At 35.1% G+C, this 19,133-nt stretch overlaps 1 protein-coding gene across 1 annotated transcript in view; it reads right to left on the bottom strand.

The window, feature by feature from the left end:
• Positions 1-625: 625 nt before the first annotated feature.
• LOC121410216 (twinfilin-1-like) overlaps positions 626-19,133 on the bottom strand; it is a 34,237-nt gene continuing 15,729 nt past the window's right edge. The window contains exons 7-9 of the mRNA XM_041602151.1: positions 16,656-16,806; positions 5,075-5,193; positions 626-2,556 (exon numbers count right to left, since the gene is read on the bottom strand). Of these exons, the coding sequence (XP_041458085.1) occupies positions 2,407-2,556; positions 5,075-5,193; positions 16,656-16,806 (420 nt within the window). The 3' untranslated portion in view covers positions 626-2,406. The remainder of the gene's footprint in view (positions 2,557-5,074; positions 5,194-16,655; positions 16,807-19,133) is intronic.

The raw sequence follows: 19,133 nt of genomic DNA, 5'->3' as shown, positions 1-19,133 counted from the left end.
GTCCTTGCCTTACATCACATGTGTGGCTAATTTGAAGTCTCCATGGGTATAGTGATTACCAATATTTACAAATTTTAAAAATTCATAACTTGTGTATTGTTTGTCCAATATTTTTCAAACTTACACCTATCCACTTCTCTGATTTTTCTCTTTCCTCTAAAAACAAGTTCTTATTTGGGTTGGATTACCCTTTAAATACCATTTAGAGTTTTCTAAGTAATGACATTGATTTGATCTAAATAGACTAAGTTTTTTGTTTTAGATTGGTGCATAGGTTACCCAATAATGTGATATTACATGTACCTAGTATTACCTCTACCATTATTTGGTCTGGTGACTGTATTTGGTTTACTACCATTAGGTGTTTTATGCATACTATTTTCCTCAATGGTTCTCAATGAGATATTTGATTTTCCCCAAACAAAACAAAATGATTGATCATGGTAATAATCAAATCATTGGTGATTGTATATCAAATGAATGAGATGGTAATCCAGTTTTGAGAATTGTTAGTAGACCAATTACATGGCAAAATTGTTTTTAGACAATAATAAATGTAGGCATCCTGGGAGTTAGACAAATTGGCTCGTACACAAAAAATCAACAAACTATATTGACAAACTGGGTCAGGATAATCAATTAAGAACCATGCACATGAAATCTCAGAATGGCTGGTCTATTTGCAGTGGTGGTTGTGACATGCACAATTGAATGAATAAAAAAAGTAAATAAAAGTTTGTTTTCTGTGCTTTTATTCATTGTTAACAATAATCATAATAAAATTTATACAAAAGTTCTGTAATATTATAAACCTTCTCTTGAATATTTATTGACTTTCTTCAAAAAGAATCTGGAGACAAATCTTCATATATTTACACTGCTTTTCAATTCAGTCTCACCCCCCCCCCCCACCATGCTCAGGAGGTATGAGTTCTTGAAATCGATGATGTACCATAAAAGCCAAATACATTTAATAGCACTTTCTGAGCATGGCATTACTTCAAATTAATTATCTGTGGAACAACCATCCTGGCACTAGTGTAGGGAATTGGAGAATGGACAAAAAATTAGAAAAGAGGGAAGGAGTGGAGAAAGGGGGTGGGTATGATCGAAAGAAAGAAAATGGATAGGGGATTGAGAAAGATTTGGAGAGAGAGAGACAAAGTCAAAATTTAATACATACTTTTGTTCAGGGTACATTTACTACAAAGAAACAGATCAGATTTCCTTCGACATCCTCTCCTTTTCAATGTTTACATAACTAGTGGCTGCACATAAGTAAGATAGCTAATGAAAGTCTAGAGGGCCTGTCTCCTTGCACTGCACAATCAGTTCATTCTCTGATGGTTACTGAAGATCTCCCTATGTTTAGCTCCTGGAAATCAATATTTTTGTCTGACAAGTTGACAGAGAAGCACGTATGAATCTCATTATGGTAACTTAAATATTAAACAACATTTTATGAAATGATATTCTGAAGAGTCACAAGTGATGGGTCATGAAAGCCACATGGTAATCTGTCAGCCAGAAGACAAGCCCTTGAGAAAACGGTTACATTTACAAAGTACAGACATAAAGATATATCATGATATTGTATTTTCAACTGGAACATAGATTTGATTGGATGCAGAGTTATCACTAATTCTAAGTATGAAATAGGGCCCCAGTATCTAATTGTAACAATTCCCAATAGAAGATGCAAGATACATGCATTTACCAATATTCAGTTTCAACTATTTAAAGTGGAATACAACTACAAAACCAATGATGTGGTAATGAATATTCATTTTATCACAGGAAACAAGCACATCAACTGGTTTTAAATTAATAGACTGGATTATAAGACTACCACTCAACTAAGTTTTTGCAATTCTTCAATTTATATAGCATTGATACAGGAAAATATATTGTTTGAACTACAAATAAGTGGATCTCCTAACCCACAACATATCAATCAATTTGAATTTTAGTAACAAACATGCCCAATGACAAGTGAGATATTTTTTTTTTACTAAGGTTACTTTTTACACTGGCAATGGAGCAGATTCTGAGATATGCCTCAAGGAAGTGTACTTTGACTACATGTATAACAATACAGGATTTCTACAAATAAATTATTCACAGACACAACATAGTGAAATGAGAATATGATGGACTAGATTCTTTAAGGCAATTTCATGAACATATAATATAAAGATGTAAATTAATGGTTGGGAAGAAAGATTTATAGACATGATTCAATCTCTTTTGGACCAGAGAGGTCATGGGGGATTGTTATACTACATAAAGATAAAATGAGCTATGGTTGACCTCTACTTTCTATTTTCAATACATATATTAATCCCAAGCACTTTCCTATTCTTAGCTCAATATTCTATGCATTTAAAAAAATTCTCTATAGCTTATTTATTTTTTAGTATTTGTGACCCTTGATTGACCTCTCCTTCCTGCTGGTCCCTGAGGTTTGCTGAACTTTGGCTTATGAACAATTCTTATAGGATGAATTTCACTCATCAGGAAGTCCTCTGTCAGTTCTTTGCGTTCTTCAATTTCAATCTGCATAAACAAGTAACATGATATTTCAGACATGAATGAATAATAAATATACTACACTGGCTTTTTTAATCGTCATTTTTTCATTCATTCCCTTCCAAATGTGAATAAAATTAATTAAAATCTACAACTCTGCAGTCAGAGCCCTATTGGGCAAATATTTTGTTATCAAATATCCAGAAAGCAAAGAACAAACAAAACTTGAATTTCAAGCAATCAGAAGTTTACATTTCGGTTTGCAATTGAGTTCCACTCTATTGGTAAAAAGACCTATGACTCGTGGTTTCATGAATGAAATGATGCAACCATATGAATATGAGACAAATAATGCCTCTATAACTAGACTTCAGATACTAAAATCAATACTAGCTGCTTCATCAATACAGTAAAATAAAACAATCTAGAGAAGGAAAACAGTGGTGCCAAAAGTGTTTAGAAGACAAATAATATGGGGGGATAGGCCAAAACTTTAACAATTGCTTGCCCTTCCAATCAAATGTCTGCTTAAATCTTTCAAGGGGGCGTTCCACTAAGATTTAAGTGTGATTTAAAGTCGCTCTTCAATTTCAGTTGCATGCAGTATGTCCTATATTGCTGTACTTTGGTCAGATCATGCACACGGGGCGCACACTACTGCATGTCCATCAATGAGATAATGAGTTGAATAACACACACATTGGTATTTAAACATGATTCTAAGTCACACTTAACTCTTATGAAACCCCCCAGATGTCACTGGAAAGAAAAGAGCTGTGATACAGAAAATAATTTGGTATAAAGTACAATCCAAGTCCATATCTAGGATAAAATGATTTGAAATATGTTAATACTTGCTTACACACAAGCCTATCTGTGTTTATGTTACATAATTATCATAAAATTCCACCTATGACTACCCGAAATGAATGAAAACTGACCAAATCCTGTACTATAAATCAAGAAGTTTTCTTTTTCTTGATTAATTCGAGGTGAATTATCATGCACTAAGGTCAGTCTCATATTCATATGTACAGTGCGTCCCACAAAAAACAAAACCGATATTTATCAATGATTTATCATAACTTTTTCACAAATATAATAGACAAATGACCTACCATTGTAAAGCTTAGAATCTCCTCTTTCATTTGAAATTATTTAGACTATTTCTCATTCATGCATGAGTGAGCAAAAACAATTTGAAGAGGGGATACCAAAAAGTCATTTGGCGGGCTGTATCTGGGTTTCAAAAACAAAACCACATTTTTAGAAATTTCAATATCTGATCTTCAATTTGATACCTCAATTTTAGAAAATGGTCAAGAAATAACAAAGTTCTGGTTATTTGAAATAAGGCTTGAATTTCAATAATTTCATAAAATGAAGAGGTTTTACAGGCTATCGTTCAAACTCACTCGACACTCCGTTTTGTTGACGATCAGCCATGCATTAAGTCTTTTGTTAATCGTGTGATAGCTTCTGTGGAAAACCGTCGAAAACACGTTAATTTAATGAAATTATGGTTATACAAGCATTTTTTTGAGGAACCATACCTTTCTTACTTCTTGGCCATTTTTTGTGATTAAGGTATCAAATAAAAGGGCAGATATTGAACTTTCAAGGCATGTGATTTTCGTTTTGAAATTCAGAAACCCCTGGCCAAATGAGTTTTTGGTATCCTTTCTTCAAATTGTTTTTGCCTACTCATGCGTGAATGAGGAATAATCTAAGTGATATCAGATGAAAGAGGAGATTTTAAGCTTTACATTGATATGTCATTTGTCTATTGTATTTATGATCAAGTTATGATAAATCATCGCTAAATCTCGGTTTCGTTTTTTGTGGGACGCACTGTATATACTCAATTATGTATGGTGGCTCTGAAGAAAAATAGATCACAAACTACTTCAGTCTTGAAGTTCATGGTTTTTGCTGCAAACTGCAATTTTCATTAAAAAGTTTTGAAATTGTTGTTGGTTGTGAAGTTCATAACTTTCTTTGCAAAGTTTGCAATGTCAGTCATGAAGTTTGCGAGTTTGGTTGCAAAGTTTGCAATAATACTTGAGAAGTTTGCGATTTTCATTGCAAACTTTGAAATTTTATTCGTGAAGTTCTCGACAAACAATTATAAACTTTGCAGTGAAAATCACAAACTTCACGATTAAATTTGCAAGATTTCCAACAAAAAATTACTAACTTCACAACTGAAGTCGTGTGTCATGTGCGTTACCAACCGTACTTCAGAGCCACCATACTAATGAGCTGTGAAACTGCCTAATATAATAAAAAATGAGCTTATTGGCATTTGTGTCTAGAGCTGTAGCCTGATGTTGACATATGCTTGTAAATGAGCATGAGACTTTAAATTGGATAATAAGGAAAGAGTTAAAGCTTAAAACATCATAAAGCGCTGCAATAAGGATATCATGAATAATGATAATACAAAGGATAGGAAAGTCCTGTCCTCATGATAAAAGAGTTAGAAATAAAATGCTGCATCAATTAAATAAGTATGAGTAAGAACAGGTTACCACTGGTTTCTCACCTTAGCTGCTATTTCAAATCCCATTTGCTCCAAGGAAAAAAGCAATGGAGCCTTACAACTAGAGTACAACATCCTCTCTTTCACTGAGCACTTGTAGCCAGGCATTGTGTAGATGAACACTAATCAAGAGAGAGAAAAATATTGAAAAATACATTTAAACTTTTTGATAACAAAAATCATATCATTTAAAACTACATTTATACTATTGAGATTTTTTTGTTATGTATGCAAATACAACAACTATTTTATTGAATACTTCACTGTGCATGTATTATGTGGGTGATAGGCATACATAAGCTGCTAGCGGCCACTTATGGAGAAAGTTGTAAAGCCATGCGTGTCGTCCTCACAATCTGAATCAGTGCTCGCGCTTGGCAATTTTGACAGGGCTGGTGGAACTGAGATGTTCCGTAACGGGGGTCTTGAGAGCAGGGTGGGGTGGCTTCTGAAAAGAAATTTTGTTATTTAGAATATCTAGAGAACTGATAATCAGATCTGAAAAAGGGGGTCATCAAAGTGGCACATCCCCATACCTCCAATGTATGTGAGTGCCCCTCCCCCAAACATAGAATGTCTGTGTATGTTGTTTTGTTTATATAAAACACCTTCTCGAGCATGACACGGGCTGAAAATTTCAGGATATTATTTTTGTCCTGCTAAGTAGCCTTCTAATATGGCTATTTTAAATAAAATAAAAACATCGAGAGAGGGAGCTAGAATTTAAATTCAAACCCTTTCAGTTGGAAAAATGCATGCAATGACTATTATGCTTTTGCAATACAAAGTTTGATAATACTACAGTGTAGTTCACATACCTGATCCTTTACCAAAGCTTTAGACAAGCTTTATAAGTATATGGACCTATTTCGCAAAATTTATCATCATCTGGCATGAGTTGCAGATCACATGATCAAAGGTCATATGAACAATGAACTCTATTTGTTATCAACCCAGAAATCTTAACGAAGGTTAAAGGGATCCTCTGGGCTGAAAATATTTATAAATAGATTTGAATTCACAGAGCAAAGTGCAAATACTTTCATCAAAATTGGACCAAGGAATAACAAAGTTATGGCATTTTAAAGATTTACATTTTTCTGGTGAAACAGTTCTAACCATGTCATCATGAAAATTCAATGAGCAAACTTATGATGTCATATCCCTACTTGCCTTTTTGTATTTTATTACTGTAAACGCTGTAAACGGGATTAATTTTTTGCGCTTGGCGGCTTCAAAATATATTCATGGGTTCTTGAATTCGCCCTGGACACTCCATAATCACAGAGTCACCTCCTCCTTCCCCATCTGTGAATGGTTTTCATTTCAGCAACAAATTTGTATTTTCTGGTTATAATTTGAGCTCTAAAGCGGCGTAATCCAGCATTGTTTTGATCCAATCATGAGCTTTTGTGACATTTAGCGCAACTATTCTTTGCAGGGCGGACATACAAGGGAAGGCAAAATGAAGGCGCTGCTGGCCTGGTATGGACGGCTGAGCACCGGGGAGAGACCAGGGGGATTACGGCTATTCAAAGTGCAAGGGATCAATCGACAAACATAGGCGATAAAGAAGACATTTTCTTAAAAACTTAACAGATCTAAACACTCACCAAACAAACATAAAAAACAACTTATATTTCAAGCAAAATCAATATTTACAGTTGTGCTCAGAAGTATTCATATCCCTAAGAAAATACTTGTTTTTGCATTTTTCATAAGAATGAAAGCTGAACTAGGATAACCTGCATTTCCCCCCCCCCCCCCCCCCGTAGTTACCCCACTGTATGTCCATACGGCAAAAACCCCTCCAATACATGTATTATTATCTTTTTTTACCCCATGATGATTTAATGGTTTTATGAGAGATTACATTCAATTTTTTTTGACATTCCATCTTAATCCCTTCCAAAAGACCCCAAAATTGATGAATTGGAAGAAATGGGGTTTTCTCTTCAATGTTATAATAAGGACATAAGTATTTTATTTGGAAATGGTGAACTGGCTCTTTATTTGCATTTTATGATTCAATAATATTGTTTTATTTGTTAAGCAGTATCTTAGGAAGAATTTTCATCAATAAAACAATTATCTCTTGTGTTTTTTTTTCATTTCTTTCGTAAAAAGTGAGGGGGATGTTTGTACAGGCCATCCCCCCTCCCTCCTTGAAAAGTGGGGGAGATATATCCCCCCATCCCCCCGGGATTTACGCCATTGAACCATCCAGAGGACCTTGAATAAGGCAAGATTGAATGGATGACGGCCACGAAAGTCCCCACTCCTAAAACCCAACCACACAAGATCGCGTTTGGACTTTGCCAGAAGACATCTGGGAATGGATGAAACTTTTTGGAGGTCTATTCTTTGGTCTGATGAAATGCAGATGGAGCTGCCCGGACACAGAGATGTTGCCTACATCTGGAGGAAGAAAGGGGAAGCCTGGTCCGGGCTGAAAATATTTATATCTTAATACATAGAGTAGAATTCACTGAGCAATATGCCGAAAATTTCATCAAAATCGTATAACAAATAATAAAGTTATTGAAATTTAAAGTTTAGCAATATTTTGTGAAAACAGTCGTAATGAATATTCATTAGGTGGGCTGATGATGTCACATCTCCACTTTCCGTTTTCTTATATTATTACATAAAATCATACTTTTTACATTATTTCATATTTGTGTGAATAATATGTCTCCCTAATAATGAAATAAGTTGCAGAAATAAAAATCTAATGCACTAAATCAGTTGCCAATCCAATTTTTCTAGTTCTTGGAGGAAATTTTTTTAATAAACTTAATATCATATAATAAGATACAAAAGAACAAGTGGAGATGTGACATCATCTGCCCACCTAATGAATATTCATGACGACTGTTTTCACAGAATATTGCTAAACTTTAAAATTCAATAACTTTGCTATTTGTTATTCAATTTTGATGAAATTTTCGGCATTTTGCTCAGTGAATTCTATTCTTTATTCTTGAGTGTAAGGTTAATCTTATAATCACCTTGAGGATAGCTGCTATAAATACTTTCAGCCCGGACCATCCCTTTTACCCAAAGAACACAGTGCCCATAGGAAAACATGGTGGAGGGAGCATAATACTTTGGGGCAGTTTTTCAGGAAGAATCTGCTAAAAAACTTCAAATCACACCACCTTGTCAAGTAAAACTCCTGTATTACGTGTGTCTGCTCTTGTGTTTATCCTGTTCTTCGTTTCATTTAATTTTGTGGTAACTTCTGCTCACCCTGTACCGCCGAATGGACTTGTTTACACTCGCTCTGATCTACTTGAACTCTACCCGCGAGTGTCCGTAACACTCCCCGATGGATTACGAGCACTTTCCCCATAAGATTAAACCAAGAAAGCGCGGCAGGAGAGGAGGAACGAGAAATCGCATTCGTAATCGTAAATCAAAACCGCCACTTCCTACAATTTTACTCGGAAATGTCCGCTCAATATGTAATAAAATGGATGAACTTTGCACTAGTTCCCGTCATCTCTATGAATATCGAGAATCATGTCTACTATGTTTTTCAGAGACCTGGCTAAATCAGTCTATACCCGAGGAAGAGGTAACCATACCAGACTTTCCTCTAGTAATATCAGATAGGACAATTGAATCGGGGAAAACAAAGGGTGGAGGTGTTTGTATGTACATGTACATCAATAATCAATGGTGTAATGATTGGACAGTCAAGGAAAAACTATGTACCCCCAATAATGATTTCATGACTATAGGGCTTCGTCCTTTCTATCTACCAAGAGAAATTAGCCAATTATTTGTGATAGTCGTTTATATTCATCCCGGGGCGGACACGAAGGAGGCTAGTCAGATAACTGCTGATAGGATAAACCACTTGGAATCTATTTCGCCTGACAGCCCGAAATTTGTAACTGGGGATTTCAATCAGTGCACATTAGAACATGTTTTGCCACATACGAACAGTACGTTACACAACCTACACGTAACGATGCGACGCTAGATCGTTGCTATGGAAATGTTCCCACGGCATACAAAACAAAGGCCTGTCCACAACTCGGTGCATCGGATCACAACAATGTCTTGTTAGTACCATCCTACAAATAGAAGCTCAAAAGAAACAAGCCGGTAACAAAGGTTCGTCAGTGCTGGACCGAGGAAGCAATTGATGAACTTCGTGCATGTTATGAATCAATGGATTGGAATCTTTTCTTCGAAACACAAAACACGGTGGATCAGTCGGTCGATGTAATTTCTGATTACATTTGGTATTGTGCTGAGATGATTATACCCAAAAAAGAAAACAAGGTCTTTGCTAACGATAAACCATGGGTTAGTAGTTCGCTGAAGAAGCTGCTGCAAGAAAAAAGGAAGGTGTTCAAGAGTGGTGATCGAGGTCAGCTAAAAGATGTACAAAAACAGAATGATCGAGAGATTAAGTCTTGTAAACGGTCCTACAAAAGCAAACTTGAATGCAGTTTCTCTCAAAATAACACTCAAGCAGCAAGGCACACGATGGAAACAATTACGAGATACAAAGGGAAGAAAAAATCTCTGGACTTTACCGCAGACTTTGTTGATGAACTCAATAGATTTTACTCAAGATTTGAAGTACATGATTTTCATAGGGAAAACATTGTTCTGAAAGGTGATTTAGAACACCTGATTTCCCAGTTTGGTGACAGTAATAGAGTTCTGCTTTCTGAAGAAAACGTTAGGAGGGTGTTGGCAAAGGTTAAAGTAAAAGTAAACAAAGCAACCGGCCCAGATGGCATTTGCAATAGATTATTGAAATACTGTAACCAACAGTTATCTCCAATTCTATGTCATATTTTTCAACTGTGTTTGGATAAAGGGGTTATCCCGAAATTGTGGAAAACCTCCACAATTATACCAATCCCTAAGATAAACAAAGCCCGTGAACCGAACGATTTCCGGCCGGTAGCACTAACATCAAATGTTATGAAATGTTTCGAAAGGTTCTTTCTTGTCCAATTGTTAAAAGAATCAGTGTCAAATAGACCCATGTCAATTTGCCTATCGGTCAAAGAGAAGTGTAGAAGATGCTACCCTTGTTTTTTCTCCATAAGATATATGAGCATCTCGATCGTGCAAAGTCGTACACGCGATCACTATTTCTTGACTTCTCGAGTGCATTCAATACAATCGCACCTCATTACATTGTACAAATGTTGATAGATATGAATGTAAACCCCAGACTTATTCTATGTATCCAAAATTTCCTTTGCTCGAGAATTCAATCAGTTTAAAGCTGGGAATTTTCAGTCAAGAGAGTTGGTGATGCAAATTGGAGCCCCCCAAGGTTGTGTTCTTATCTCTTGTTCTTTTCTCGTTGTACACGAGTAATTACATAGGTACGAAGACATCCTGCAGTGTAATCAAGTTTGCCGACGAAACCGTGATTACAGGCTACCTGTTCAATGATTCTAATTAATATATCTCACAGATAAATGATTTTGTCAGTTGGTGTGACGATCATTACCTGATATTGAATACCAGGAAGGGTGATAAAATTCATGAACCACTCCGTATTCACGGAGATATCATTGAGCAGGTACACGAGTACAAATACCTCGGAACAATCATTGATGACAAGCTCTCATGGAAGCAAAATTGTCTATCAGTACAAAAGAAAACAAATCAAAAGATGTTTTTCTTGCGAAAACTTAGAAATGTTCACATCGATAAAACTATACTGAAACTGTTCTATCAATCAATCATCATAAGTGTAATAACTTTCAACCTGGTATGTACTTTCGGAAATAGGTCAAACGAACAAAAACAAAGAATAGACCGAATTCGACGAATTGCACAAAGGACGATAGGCATGGATTTGTCCCCTGTCCAAGCAATTTACGAAGAACGCATACTTGCCAAAGTACATACCATAATGGCAGACAAGACCCACCCCTCAATGATTGGTTCCGGTTTAATCGTTCAGGAATACGGCTGTGTCCCCCCCCCCACACACGCCTTTAATGCTACCGGTACTCCTTTATTCCTAATTCTATACATGTGTATACCTCAAAACTAACACGATGATATATCTTCCTCTTTATTTTTCTTTTTTTTTCTTATTTTTCTTCTTCTTCCTCTTTTACTTTTTCTTTTTCTCCTTCTTTTTCTTTTTCTTCTTCTTCTTCTCCTCCTACTCAGTTCTTCTACTTCTTCTTTTTCTCCTTTTCTCTCCTTTCTTATTCTTTCTTTTCCCTTTCTTTCTCTTCTCCTTCTACGCTTTACCTTTCCCTCCAGCTTTCATATATTCCTACATATATATCACTCTCTTTTGAATGGGTGTTTTGTAAGTGTAAATTTATGATGATTATACATGTATACCACATTCTAGGATGGGGGTGGGGTTTGCAGCATGCAGACATCTCATCACATATTTCTTATAATTTATGAATTTCAAATTATGAATTCTAAGGGATATCAACCAATTGCAGGCAAGTTATCACTTAGCTGGTCATTTTCAAACAAAAGTGGACATGGGGGTGAAAATTAAACCTTTCTAGAAATCATTAGGCTTCAATGTTTTTTGAAGCTAGACATCTTAAAGTATATTTTTCCATTTCATTTACATAAAATTATTAATTATGTCTTGAGATACAGTGAATTTTATGCAAGGGAAATAAAATGTTACAAAATGTTGATTTTTGCATTAAAATTCACATATTGCCTATCACAATATAAAATTTGTATTAGAAGCACATTTGTTGGCAAGATACAAGCTGTGTATTGTATCTACATGTAACTCCTAAATAGCAAAAAAAATTCTGTGAAGTGTTTTTCTGAAAAAAATTGGGTTCCATAGTTTTCAAAACTGGTTGTCGTGTCACTCACGTTTTAAATGCAAAAAGTTTTCTAGAGCTGTGTATTCTGAAAATTAATTTATCCCAGTACTGGAGCAAATACAGTTTATTTGTACCTTATTGTATATAAAGTTACTTGGTCCAATGTGTTAAGGTGAAGCTAAAATTAACTGTTAAAGTTGTGTCGTGTCACTCACAATGTCGTGTCGCTCACGAAATGTCGTGTCACTCACGGTATTATATTGTGTATAAAAAAGGACATCCAGTAATTTTTGAAGCGTTTTACCAGGGATACAGTCAAAATGTTGTTCCTGACATCATTTAGGCCTATTTTAGGCTAATAATTTCCTCCATCTTCTTTTTATGGAAATATTGAATTTGACATTAACTTCATCTATTTTCTCTCCTCTCCGTGGTTGCCTTGGTTTAAAAAATCTTGACAATTTTCCATTGGTGTAAAGACTTGGATCCTAATTCATATTTTGGTGAATGTACTGTGATTAAGAATATAACAACATAGTCAATCAACACAAAATTATGAATGTATCAAGAGAAAAACCACTATACTTTAGCAATGGACATATTTACAATGCATAAATGGTTGGTGTTGGTGATGGGTCAAGTCATAGGTCTAGGTATTACTCGAACATTCTGTGTCTGCATTTACATGAAATGAGCAGAAAGTTCACTTTTCTTTTGAGCAATGTTATTTCTTTGTTATACTCATAGCGAGAAAAGTCAGGGATCCTTTTTTGAAATTTGCAGAAATTTTAGTAGTAAAGTAGTGTGTATAAGAGATCACCATGAACACCAAACATTTTTTCAAATTCGGAAAAGAAAATGTTTTTCTTTTCCTTCTGATTGATTAAATCAACCTTTTCATTTGCCATAAAGCTTGTATTCCAGGACATGAAATAAATAAATTTGCAAGAAAACATAAACATTTCAGGTGGGAATGTACTGAGATTTGACGGAACATTTTGGATATTGCTTGAAGCAGCTACATGCCAAGTTCAAAATCACTATTTGTTCGGCCACCATTCATACCGCTAGTGATTAACTACATGTAGGGTCTGAACAGCAAACTACCGTAAGCGGGCCGATGTGTGTTCAGAGCAGATTTGCATTTACACATATTCATTACAACAAAATAATGCATGTTCATGTAGGTCCCAACAAGTCTCAACTGAGACCACATTTTGATTTGAGCAACTTTGGATGGGTTGCCATGTACCAGTAGATCATTTATTTTTTTTTTTTGGGGGGGTACCCTGATAAGATCAGAGCTGGACCTTGAGGGGAAAAAGCTACTGAGGTATAAAGGGAGCCTGATTGGGATGCTGAATTGGATTTTAGTGTGACAACCAAGGGCTTAGAAAAGGAAAGGCTAATGACTTGTAACTGTCTTGTTGTTATGTAATAGTAGCAGAATGCAAGAATCAGGTACTGACAGCGCCTTTCACCTTGTTGCTTTCCCTGGATTCCCGTGGTATGGTATATGATCAAATAATTAGCAATGAAAAGGCGCTTACAAGATTCCAGCTAAAAGCATAGCTCTGAATTTTGGTACAGTGCCTACATATACTGCCTTGGGAGGGTCCACATACAACAGTGTTCAGGAGAAAACCTATGTTTGTTGAGTTGAATTCCCAAGTTTCTCAAGGATTTGCTGATAGTCCATCTGAAGTGTGCAGCAACGTGATTGTGGTTTGGTACCAAAAAAGACATTGAAACTGCCATGTCCTATTTGGACAATGCCTAAAATATTAAAGGAGGATAATATTCTAATCCAATACTTCAAGAAAAAGGAGTCATACATGACATCATTGGCTACCAGACCATGCCAGATGATGTGTGACTACGGTATTGAGAATACCTTTCTTACAAGGAAAAATTATTCCATCCGTTGTGGATGCTGAACTTTCATATACAGATAGGGAGAAAGAGTTAGAGTTTTGAATGATATCAGGCCACAAAAAGAATGTTTGAGTTGATGTCAATGCCAAGACCTCATAACACCTCCTTCAAGTGCCCCCTCCTCCTCTAAAGAGGAGAGTGGTAGAAGCCCTAGTGTGACAATATGGTATGGTAGAGGGAATGTGAGTTGATGGGCAAACATGACCATAAACCAAGAATAAAACATCAGGATGACATATTATGAACTTCAAAGAAAGCAGTTATTATGTAATTAAGCTTGTTTTTTGGTTAATGGTATTTTACTCTTCTACATCATGCAAAAATACTTTCAATGTTGAGATAAATGTTGTATTTTTGCACTTGTCGTGTCACTCACGTTTTGGATGTCGTGTCACTCACGGTATATAGGTGGGTACCATTTTCCATAGAGAAGGTTTGATTGATTTTGACTATATGTGTTAGATAGGTACACTATTTATGTCCATTTACTGGTACTCACAGTACTCCATGACAACTACTTGGGCACGAATCCAACCATATGTGTTAGTGGTCAGAAACCCATGTCCAAAATTTGTCGTGTCACTCACGCACTGTTTTTTAATCATATCTACTAAACGAATAGTTGAATTCAAATCAAACTTGTAGTGGCCCATGCCAGTCCTACATTGTATATAATATAGTAGTCATGATTGATTCATAACCTTTAAGTTTGAAGATATGAGCCCTTAAACCTCTCCGATTGTCGTGTCACTCAGGTTTGAAAATGACCAGCTGTATTGTTGTAGAGTTAGATTGCTATGATATATTTTATTTTGCATTTTGTGTGTATGTTATGTGTTTAAAGCCATTGGAAACTAAATTTCTCTGTATGCCTAGCATTCATGGACCAATAAAACAATCTTGAATCTTGAAAGAAACTATAGGAGACGTCTGGAGGCAGTCATTGCGAATAAAAGCTATTCAATTGATTAACCTGTGGTTCATAACAGGAGTATGAATACATTTGGACATCAGAAAATCCAGGAAAATTATCTATTCTTTTGATATGCAAATAAAGTGAAAATAATAATGGCATACTTTTGTACATGATACCTAAATGTATTTGACTGAATTGTAACAGACTCCTGGGCCCGTCTTACGAAGACTTACAATTGATCCAATCAAGTACGGACGGCCAGCAACGTCAACATGTATTATGCATGTTTGTTCAAAATATTTTCTAGCTATGATGTATATTCATGCATTCATTGTTTTCTTGAAGATTCACTGTGCTTCTTTTTGTTTACAAAAGACATTGTGCCAATCTCATATAGAAAAAATTATGACACTGTTGGATTTCCATAGAGTTACGAATGATTGGATCAATTGTAGCTCTTTGTAAGACAGGGCCCAGTTCTACTCTTACTTTTATTAAAAATGCAAAAAAACGTGTTTTTCCAAGAGGTATGAATACCTCTGAGCACAACTGTAAATACCGATCTGCTACTTGAAGCTCAAGCTTCCTTGCTTAAATGTCACCCTCTATCGATCGAATTATGCAGTCTCTTTGCCAAAACAATACACGCAATTGGACTGCAGTTCAAAACTTGCATTAAAATGATGCTCATAAATTCGTGTTCACTGATCTTGCCGCTAAATCCGGGAAAATTTCAACACCGTGAAAATTTCCAATTTCTACAGTACCGTATGGGCACTAGTATTCAACCCGGCATAATTCAAAGAGTTTGACATATTCCCAAAAATATTTAGAAATAGGGAATTTATCTTAATTTCATACCTTTGTTATTTCAAGGGTAATCTGTTGTTGGTATTTTCTTTATCAATCTGTCGACTGTATGCGCTGAGGATCGAATTATGCAGCGATGGCCTTTTGCCCTGAATGGCACTAGTTTTTCAACCTAGTGAGGATAGATAGTAAATCTCAAAAGGGTTTAGATTACTAAATTAGACCTAGATCTATGTAAGTCTCTGGCTTTGATTAATTCCCTGTTTAGTCTCATCTCAAATGGTCTAGTCCATAGTCGGATGGGACAAGGGAAGATTGAGAGACAGGGCCATCTTTCATCGCTAGGTTGAATACTAGTGCCGACGGATTGAATACTAGTGCCAAAAACCATCACCGTATAATTCGATCGCCCGCGCACACGGTGGACAGTTTGAAGAAAAAAATAATGGAAAAAGAATAACCAGCATTTGCTCTTGGAAATAAGACGGGTCTGAAATTCAGGTAAATTCTATATTTCTAATGTATTTGAGGAAACTCTCCAAACAGGTTGAATACTAGTGCCCTTACGGTATATGAAATCAGGTTTATTCAAAATTTTTCCTTCAAGAACCAAAAATATTGGAATAACAACTGATTAAGTACATTGGATATTCATTGCTGCAACTTATTTCATTCCAAGGAGACATATCATCACATATGTATGAAAAAATGAAAAAAAAATTATGATTTCACATAATAACATATCAAGGAAAGTGGGGATGTGACATCATCAGCACATGTAATGAATATTCATGATGATGTGCATATAACTATTTTCACAATATATTGCTAAACTTTAAAATTCCATAACTTTGCTATTTGTTTTAATATTTTGGTGAAATTTTCAGCACTTTTCTCTGTGAATCTTACTCTTTTTATTTAGCTAAGAATATTTTCAGCTTGGAGCATTCCTTTCAACATCTAGAATGAAGGTATAAGTAAAATTGATAAATAGGAATTATAAAGAACATTAAGTAATGCAGTTGAGACTGTCAGAAGACCTTCCACTTTTCTGGAAACATTTTCCAAATACATCCAGCTTTCACTTCTGTTTCAATTAATTAATTTGTGATTGTCTTACCTATGCTGTTGAGTTTATCTCCTTCATAGACATGGGGAAACACAAATAGATGATATCTGGGACTATCATCAGGCACTCTAGATGGCAAAGTATTCACATCTGTATGTTCACAACTTGCTAACCTGATCATCTCTGCGTCAACATCAATCAACTGTTGATAAAATCATTGAAAAACAACTTGAAGCAAAACAAATGTTCATTTCACATGCAGGTAGTAAAACCATAAGGCTACATGCATATCATTTTGTGGGAGGGGGTCTAGAATATACCAAATATTCTAAAACTTGAGTAAGGGAGTAAGCCAAACAAATGAGCAAATGTGACTTTTTTAATGTTAATGTTAAAAATAGATGATACTCAAGTCTCAACAGCTCATTGCCAATATGACTCTGGCATTGCCAGACTAAAAATGTATTACACACACAAGCTCAAGAGTATTCCAATCATCACCTGTGACCTTTGACCAAGTGACCCAGAATTTAATTTGATCACTGTCCCTCCAATATGTACAAAATGTCCAAAGGATTTTTGGCACACTATAATTCGACAACACAATAAAAGGAGAAAATGAACTATGCAGGAATTTAAAAAAAAATCCTACCTGGCTATTATCAATTTTTCAGAGAAATGATATATATATATATATATGCTCTCATTTCGATAAATATGCAATTGTAAGTATTTCAACTAGTATTACACATTTCACAAATGATTTTATATTGAATGTCTGACTGCTGTTGCCCCATTGGCTTTTGCGCATGGGTGCAATAAGATTGTTTTTTTCATATTTCATTTCCTGTCAAAACAAATGAAACAGAAATAAATGTCAGAATGTTATTTCGAGTAAAAGCATATCATCTCATCTCTTGGAACAAAAAGAATAAGTCATGATCATAGAAGTATTGTGCACTACACTTCAATAATCATACGGTCTGAAAATATGCATTATCGCATATGACGATTCACAATCATTCATGCAAAAAAAAGGATTTACCTTTCACTTTCATGATACACAATTTATTAGATTTAACGATAACCGGTTAGGATGTTTTACTTCCAAGTTCCAACATAGTTCATCTGTTAAATGTGTAATATACAAATAATTCTTAGAAGATGATCCCTCAAACAGTTTAATTATTGCAAGAACTAAATATTTCAAGGTATGTGGCCTTTGTGACAATTTGACTTTGACTCTATGACCCTAAATTCTAAGAAAATTGTGGTAACCCCCAAAATGTAGAAATAAGCCAAGTTTGAAGTTGAATCCTCAAACGGTTCTTAGGACAAGTCCACCCCCAAAAAAACTTGATTTGAATAAAAGAGAAAAATTCAACAAGCATAACACAAAACATTTCATCAAAATCGGATGTAAAATAACAAACTTATGACATTTTAAAGTTTTGCTTCATTTCACAAAACAGTTACATGTATATGCACATCTCGGTCGGTATGCAAATGAGGGAACTGATGACATAACTCACTCACTATTTCTTTTGTATTTTATTATATGAAATATATATATTTTCTTGTCATTGTCATGTGAAATGAAGTTTCATTCCTCCCTGAATACGTGGAATTCCATTAATTTAACATTTTGTGCTTCAGGCAAAGAGGTCCTAATCATCAAATTCGTAAAAATTTAAATATTGTATAATTCAAACAATAAAAAAAAAGAAATAGTGAGTGACGTCATCGACTCTCTCATTTGGATGTAACTGGCTCGTTCATATAACTCTTTTGTTAAAAATAAGCGAAACTTTGAAATGTAATAACTTTCTTATTTTACATCCAATTTTGATGAAATTTTCAGCACTGTGCTTGTCTGAATTTTCTCTATTAATTCAATCAACATTTTTCTGAGGTGGACTTGACCTTTAAGTAAAAATATTGCAAGAACAGACATGACATACAGACAGACGACCCAAAACATGACTCCAGTAGACAGAGGAAAAAAAACTTTGGTGCACATTTACACTTTTTCTGAAAATTTGCAATAAAATATAGGTTTTCAAAATTTCATTGGTGGGGGGGAGGGCTGATGCTGAGCACATTAGTATGGCGCTCACTAAACAACGAGCTTAAGTACCCCTTTTGCACACTTTAACTAAAAATGCTTTAAAAATATAAAACTATAGGTTCAATGGACCAAATATATTGTTCTGGGTTTAATTGGGTGGGAAAGGGTGAATAATGTCCCATCAAGTTAAAGGGAAACCCCACCCTTCATCCAAAGCACCCCAGAATTTGCTGAAAGGATGGATTGGAACTCTTCTTTTTTATATACCGGTATTTCATTCTGATTAGTTTTACCAAGTTTTTAATTAAATATCTAGCCTTTTTGCCATGTCCAAAGGACACAGATGCCCCAGCATAACGCGATCAGAAATTCATTCAATATGACTGAACTTATTAATTTCATGCAGAAAATATAATGAACAAATTTAGACCTTTAAACCAACTCACATATATAATGGGCTG

The sequence above is a fragment of the Lytechinus variegatus genome, chromosome 3, assembly GCF_018143015.1.
Source record: "Lytechinus variegatus isolate NC3 chromosome 3, Lvar_3.0, whole genome shotgun sequence".
Taxonomy (NCBI): domain Eukaryota; kingdom Metazoa; phylum Echinodermata; class Echinoidea; order Temnopleuroida; family Toxopneustidae; genus Lytechinus; species Lytechinus variegatus.
This window is presented reverse-complemented; position numbering and strand designations above follow the sequence as displayed.